This window comes from Thunnus albacares, chromosome 5 (genome assembly GCF_914725855.1).
Source record: "Thunnus albacares chromosome 5, fThuAlb1.1, whole genome shotgun sequence".
NCBI lineage: Eukaryota > Metazoa > Chordata > Actinopteri > Scombriformes > Scombridae > Thunnus > Thunnus albacares.
In genome coordinates this window covers 27,196,238-27,203,064 of record NC_058110.1, presented here as the reverse complement: position 1 = coordinate 27,203,064, position 6,827 = coordinate 27,196,238, and the positions used below count along the sequence as shown (strand labels likewise).

The 6,827-nt window shown below is 39.5% G+C and overlaps 1 protein-coding gene across 1 annotated transcript; it reads left to right on the top strand.

Annotated features, from left to right (window-relative positions):
- The first annotated feature begins 289 nt into the window (after positions 1–289).
- On the top strand, positions 290–6,312 carry pym1 (PYM homolog 1, exon junction complex associated factor). Its single transcript, XM_044352583.1, has 3 exons — positions 290–579; positions 4,970–5,063; positions 5,270–6,312. Exons 1-3 carry the CDS (start codon positions 549–551, stop codon positions 5,766–5,768), a joined length of 624 nt encoding a protein of 207 aa, XP_044208518.1. The 5' UTR covers positions 290–548; the 3' UTR covers positions 5,769–6,312.
- Positions 6,313–6,827: the final 515 nt, after the last annotated feature.

The following is a 6,827-nucleotide window of genomic DNA, read 5'->3' as shown; positions in this document are numbered from 1 at the left end:
AACACATCCTCTGATAATGCTACTGGCTAATTTGCTGTTAGCAAAACCTAAGCTAACTACAATTAGCATTCATATAAAAAAATGAAATTAATGAAGACTGTAACTACAATCTACAATAATTTAGTCATTGACCTGTCTTCAAAACGTAGAAAAAGTATAATATAATAGTACAATATTCTTTCTACCGGTACAACCCCTTCAATCAAGCTAATCGAATCAAAATGCAGGTTAAGTGTCCAAACCTGGCAACCAAACATCCACGTCGTCATTTCCGAAGCCGAAGAAAAGAGTACGCTCGTTTTGCTGCCTTGCACCGCCCGATGAAACACACACTGTTTGACACCGGCTGTCCTCCACTCTAACAGCCGTCTGTAGATGCTGCAATGACAAGTCTCACCTCGAGGGAAGCAAATCTTACAAATCAAATGCTAAAACAGTTGTAGTTTTGCTTGTCTCTGGGACCGAAGTGACGAGGGGACGTTTGGGGACGTTTTGTGAACACCGTTACCGACCGATTGAGGGGAGCGGAGCAGCACATTACCACCAAAATGGCAACCCCATATGTTACAGATGAATCTGGTAAGGCTCATGCATGTGCCAGACCTTTGTCTACCCGACAAAAAAACTTTTCATTGAAAAAATAGCAGCTACAACCAGAGACCGAGTCTTTCTTTTCCATCCACAGTGTTTATTGCCAACAAAAACAGGTTTAATGATGTTTGTGTTGCATGCTCGTCTTAGCTGAAATAGCTAACGTTGTTCACTGTCGCTAGTTAGCATGCAGCTATCACACTTCCGTCATCAAATAGAAACTTCTTTAGTTACTTTACTGAACTTCAGGGTTATCAGTGGTTTATCAGCGTTGTTTGCTTTTTTATAAAATGGCCTGACAGTTTCCACATTAGCTATTTAGCTTTGTGTGCTGTGTAAACAAACTATCACACTTTTTCTCCCCCTTCACTTTTCAATGCATCAAAACATCATTTACAACATGTGACATTAAGACTAAAATATAGAACATATAGGCATCATAACGAATTAAAGATAACACTGCAGACATGGCTCCACTCTCAATAAGACAATGCATTCGCCATGGTAGCATATCATATAGGCAAGTATAATAGGAATAAGTACATAACATAAATAAATACAGAAAGAAAGAGAATAATATAAAATATTAACTTAACAGAAAAGGTAGGCAGTAAAAGCGAATGTCCTTATACAATTCTTGTATCATACTAATTGTGTGAGCACATTTCTTGTTGTTTATACATTGAGTAGACTCAAAATACCTCCTAAATACAACCCTGAAAGGTTCAAACGATGAGTTAGAGACCTTGAGAACTCGCTTTTGTGGATTTGAAATTTTCCCAGTAAAATCAATAAATTGACAGTCTGCTGAATTTTATGTTTTTTGTTTTCATAGTATAGTATTAGTGTCCATGTCTTAGATTAAGAGATGTTAGATTAAGTGACAGAATAGTCCTCAATTCTTTTTTTCCAGAATCCTGATGTGTACTGACATTTGTGAGACAAATGTTTAGTTGTTTCTTTCACTTTTACAGAAATCACGTTTGTTATCGACATCCACAAAACTTGAGACAAATTTGTTGGTGGGATAACTATTTTGCACAATTTTTTAGTGAACAGTTTGTTGGAGATAACAAATTTATACAGGAGAAGTCATGTTGTTTCCCATTGAATATTAAGAAAATGGGAGTTCCACACAAATTTCACCCGTGGAGTAATTTTCCTTTTGCTGTAAAACTAATTCCATATATGTTTATTGGTACATTTGTGACTTTTAATATTTATTGCGTTGACGTAGAAGGTAGGTTTCAATTCCTGTAACTTTTGCTTCTCAGAGTGGAATTTACTATCACATGACTGTGTAGCCACTTTTGACTTTTGACACCATCATCAGGTTTGCTGAGGACAGCTGTGGTGGGCCTGATCACAGATAACAATAAAAAGTTCTACATGAAAGAGGTAGAGGACCTGACCCACTGGTGTGAGGACAACAACCTGCTCCTGAACATCACCAAGACTAAGGAGCGGGTAGTTAACTTAGAGAAGAAGCAGGGAAGAAACTATGCCCTGCCTGTGTCCTTGGTGTAGAGGGTAACATTACCTTGGTGTCCACATCACTGAGGGCCTGACCTGGGCGCTGCATACTGACTCAGTAGTGAGAAAGGCACGGCAGAGACTGTTTCACCTCAGACGCTTGAGGAGATTCGGGGTATCCCCTCAAATATTGAAGAATTTCTACTCCTGCACCATCAAGAGCATCCTGACAGGGAACATCAATGCTTGGTACGAAACAAACGGGAATCTCCGGGTCTGAAAAGTGAAGCTGATGCAGAAGTACCTTAAACCTGCATTCCTTCTAATGAGCAACAGTGGGCGACTCCAGTGGCTGCAAAAAGAGGTCTGATTGTATAGAAGTCTATGAGAAAATGACCCTACTTCTCACTTGATTTATTACCTCAGTAAACATTTTTCCAATGGTCTCAATCACTAGTTTCAAGTCTTCTTCAATACAGCATAATGTTCATTTTGTAAATTATGGTCCCATTTAGAGTATAATAGACGATAAAGCAGGGTATGCTTTAGGGCGTGGCTACCTTGTGATTGACAAGTCACTACCACTGCGGCGTTGGTTAAGTACGTTATGTATCGTAACCCCAGATGAGAATAGGAGTATGGGCATAGCTGTCGCTATTTTAGTGTATTTTCAGTTCATGAAAGTTAACTGTAACATTTTGGTCGACTAAAAAAGTCTTGTTCAGCGTTCGGTTGTACTAACAGACCCTCTAAGGGGTCGGATGTTCAGTTTTTCCAGTAATTCCTCAGTATTTGAGGGGATACCCCGAATTTCCTCAAACATCTAAGGTAAAACAGTCTCTGCCTTGCCTTTCTCACCACTGAGTCAGTATGCAGGACCCAGGTCAGGTCCTCAGTGACGGGGACACCAAGGTACTTGAAGCTTTCTACCCTCTACACTGAGGACCTGTTGATATCAAGGGGGGCATAGTTCCTTCCCTCTTTCTTCTAAAAGTTCATTATCAGCTCTTTGGTCTTGTTTACTTTCAGGTTTTTGTCTTGACGCCAGTGGGTCAAGACAAGACCTTTTTATAATAAACATTTTGTTTTAAGCCTGTTTTTTGCTAGCCAAATTTAGCATTAGCATTATCACAATTAACCATAGACTGTAAATGCACTGTGTTAATCAAGCTAGCAGCTAGCGTTAGGGTCAGCTCCACCCAAATAAGGTAAATTCTAGCTCTAAAAATTCAAGGTATCCCCTCAAAAACATTTTAGCTCCAAAAAGAGTTCAGTCAAAACACTGAACTTGAGGCTTCAGAACAGGAGTCCACAAACCAATGGGTGATGTCACAGTGGCTACATCCATTATTTTTTTACAGTCTATGATACGGAAACAGCACTGGACAGGACCGCAAGGCCCTGCAAAGAGTAGTTTGTTGGGCTGAACAAACAATAGGCGGTCCTCTACGCTGCCTAAAGGATATTTACACCAGGTGCTGCAAGAATAAGGCTAGGAGAATCTTTAAGGGTCCCAACCACCTGGCCAGCACTGAGAGGCTCAGGAAGAGCTTCTACCCTCAGGCCACTAGGATCCTAAATGAGGTCACTGCCAAAACCTGCCCGCCCACATATATTACTGTCCCTATTCTATTTAAACTCTTTTTAACGCGCAATGACCACTGTCAAACAATGTCAAAACTATGATCAGTATATTTCCCGGTACTACTAAACAATACTTTCTCTCCATACCTGATGTGTTGTAGGTTTTTAGTCCAGACTTTTGATAGTGAGACTGAACGTGTGTGTTCACAAAGGGATGGAGGTCACCACAAATATATAAGCAGAACAACACCTCGCTGACTGTATAGATTAAATCTCATGTGTGCAAATAGAAGTCTGCTGCTTATTAAATCTGTAGTACTCTTGTTCAAAAGTGCTGCAGTTAATACACATATTATTGAGCAATATGCCACAGTAAAATAACAAGCATGTTACATATGAAGTATATTGGTTGACTCAACATATTAATATATCTTATTGGTGTTGACTCAGTGTCCGCTGTGTGTTCATGCATTTTAACTTTATGATAAATCTTTATGAGACATTTCATAAGTTGCAATGTGATGTGATTGTAGAATGATATTCATTAAAATCTAACTTTTATTATTACCTCATTACTTGGTCTCAGGCGGAAATGTTCCTGCATTTATCATTATGTTTCTCCCGTGTACATCGCTATATCTCTATTATTCTCTTCTTTTCTTATCCAACCAATGTGCATATCGTTTAGCTCCAAAACTCTCATAACTGTTAAACTCTCTGAAGCACTTAATGACCCACTAGTGATGTTTTAAGTTTTGTACATCATCATTGGTCACATGATATCCTTCATTAGACACAACATATTGACAGGAGTGAAACCTGCTTTGGTGCTTCTTTTGTCCACTCATCACTCAAGTCAGATTGAAGAGTATGAATTTCAGGTTGACCAGAACTTTGCAAACACAACACCTTATCAATACCTTGTGTTGCTCCAGTAATGTTTAAAATGTCAAAAGTCCAAGGCAACATGTCAGCCACTAAATGCATTTTCAGCTGATGACACACTTTACGGTAATCTGGAGTTTTAAAATGTTTCAGATATCAGCGTGGCACTGCTGTTTACAAATGCGCTGCCTTTATATTAATATGATCTTGGAGCTGCAGAGTTAGTTGATCAGTCATTTGATGATCAGAGTTTTTTTTTTTTTTTTTTAAATGCATTCAACATTGACAATCATGTCTCAGTTTGACAAACATCCAAAGGGATCCAGTGAGCACTGAGCTATTTTTGTTCTGTCATGCTGACAAAATTAATTTGAGGTCATCGTGATTAACATTTACAGGTTTATTTATACAAAATATTTTAACTGTTGCTCTTCAGGGAAATATATTGCTGCCACTCAGCGACCTGATGGAACATGGAGGAAGCCGAGACGGGTGAAGGATGGTTATGTCCCTCAGGAAGAAGTCCCTGTGTAAGTAAATTTCTTCTTTACCTACAGTTGTACACCAGTTTGCTATAAATTAGATGATTGCAACAAGTGGAGACCAATCAAATCCAGTTGATTGGGAGACAGTTGGAATAGACTCATATTCACCAGAAATGACTTACATGCTGTGAGAAAAGTAGAACATTTGTCTCAATTTGTCATCTTCTGTTTCTATTTCTTGCTGTTTTTAGCTATGAAAACAAGTATGTGAAGTTTTTCAAGAGCAAACCAGACCTGCCACCGGGCCTGAGCCAATCTGACGCAGCTCCGCCAAAGCAGCAGCAAAAGATCCCCGGCTGTGTGGACAATGAGACAGCCGGTCTCTCAAAGTCTGCCAAACGCAACATGAAACGCAAAGAAAAACGAAAACAGCAACAGCACCAGGGCCCGGACGGGGATGCGGACGTGGAATCGGTAAGCGATGCCGTGGAGAACGTGTCCATTTCAGACGGCGGCGACTCTTCAGACAAGACGGCGTCGGCTGTTTCCGTCTCGTCCGCTGATGATTCCTCGGCAGGTGAAAAGGCCAAGAAGATCAAAAATCTGAAAAAGAAGCTTCGACAGGTTGAGGAGTTGCAGCAGAAAGTGGACTCAGGGGAAATAAAAGAGCTGACAAAAGATCAGTTGGAAAAGCTCGGTCGGGCAAAGGCCTTACAAGATGAGTTACAGCAGCTCGAGTGTGATTCTTGAAGCATTAAAGGACAACAGATGATGAGTCAGACAGACTGAACGAACGCACAAACTTCATACTCAAAGTCAGGAAAAGGGACCTTTGCAGCTTCGTGATCATAGCTTCCATTAAACATGCTCTACGTGTTTGATATTCATAACGAACTTCGGAAGTGAACACAGTCCCACCGCCTCCCGAGCAGAGTGTGACAGGATTTCTACGTAGCAGGAACATGACAAGCCTGTTTTCTAGATTCAGATCTCTGAGAAATATTAGGACTCCTGCTCATATTCTTGTACTGGTCAGGCCATTCATTTATAAATACATTTTAAAGAGATCATTGTGAACTGTTTTGTGCATGTCTGTTCTTTCCATTTTGTACCTTTCAAAAAAAAAAAAAAAACATTTTCTGTTTAAGAGAATATAGTTTGTTGACCTGTCTGCTTTAGGAATTAACACAACATTTTTGTCGGTGATCAGACGGCCTCTTGTGGTCAAACTAATGTTGAGGCACTGTCTATACCGTCATTACATGAATTAAAACTACATGCTGTGTAAAATGTTTATCTCATTTTGCTTTTTAGTAAAACATGTCGACTATAGTGAACTCTAACATGAATAAACGGGATTTTTTTTTGGAAGGCGTGACATAAATTCTTAGAAAAACATCTATATTTTGGAAACAAGTAATACACTTAAAAAGATAAGTCTGGTGATATTCTATATTTATCTTATTGTCAACAAATCCCATGAAAACAAATATATTAATCCTACAAGTATTGTTTGTGTAGCCCAAGCTTAATCCATCGATGAATCACACCGTTGAACTGGACGACATGTTCCTTCAATATGACGAACATGTGCGCTGTAGTTTATTCAGAGTCCCACATATGCCGTCCTGCTGCTGTAAATACTCACTAGCACACCAAAAATGTATTAACGCGCAGGTGTAAAATATTACCCAACAGTCATACTATTTACTGTTGTTTGAGTTACATTTGCTAAAAAAAGCTACAGCGCCGAGCTGTTTAAGGAAGTCACTGAGATTTGCATTTTCAGTAGGAACAAATGGGCGAATG

What these genes read in the sequence shown, in the direction of transcription:
- pym1 (XM_044352583.1), top strand. Translation starts at nt 549, where the DNA reads ATGGCAACCCCATATGTTACAGATGAATCTG. An exon ending in ATATGTTACAGATGAATCTG is followed by an intron (nt 580 to 4,969) that starts GTAAGGCTCATG and finishes GTTGCTCTTCAG; the next exon opens with GGAAATATATTGCTGCCACT. An exon ending in CCTCAGGAAGAAGTCCCTGT is followed by an intron (nt 5,064 to 5,269) that starts GTAAGTAAATTT and finishes TGCTGTTTTTAG; the next exon opens with CTATGAAAACAAGTATGTGA.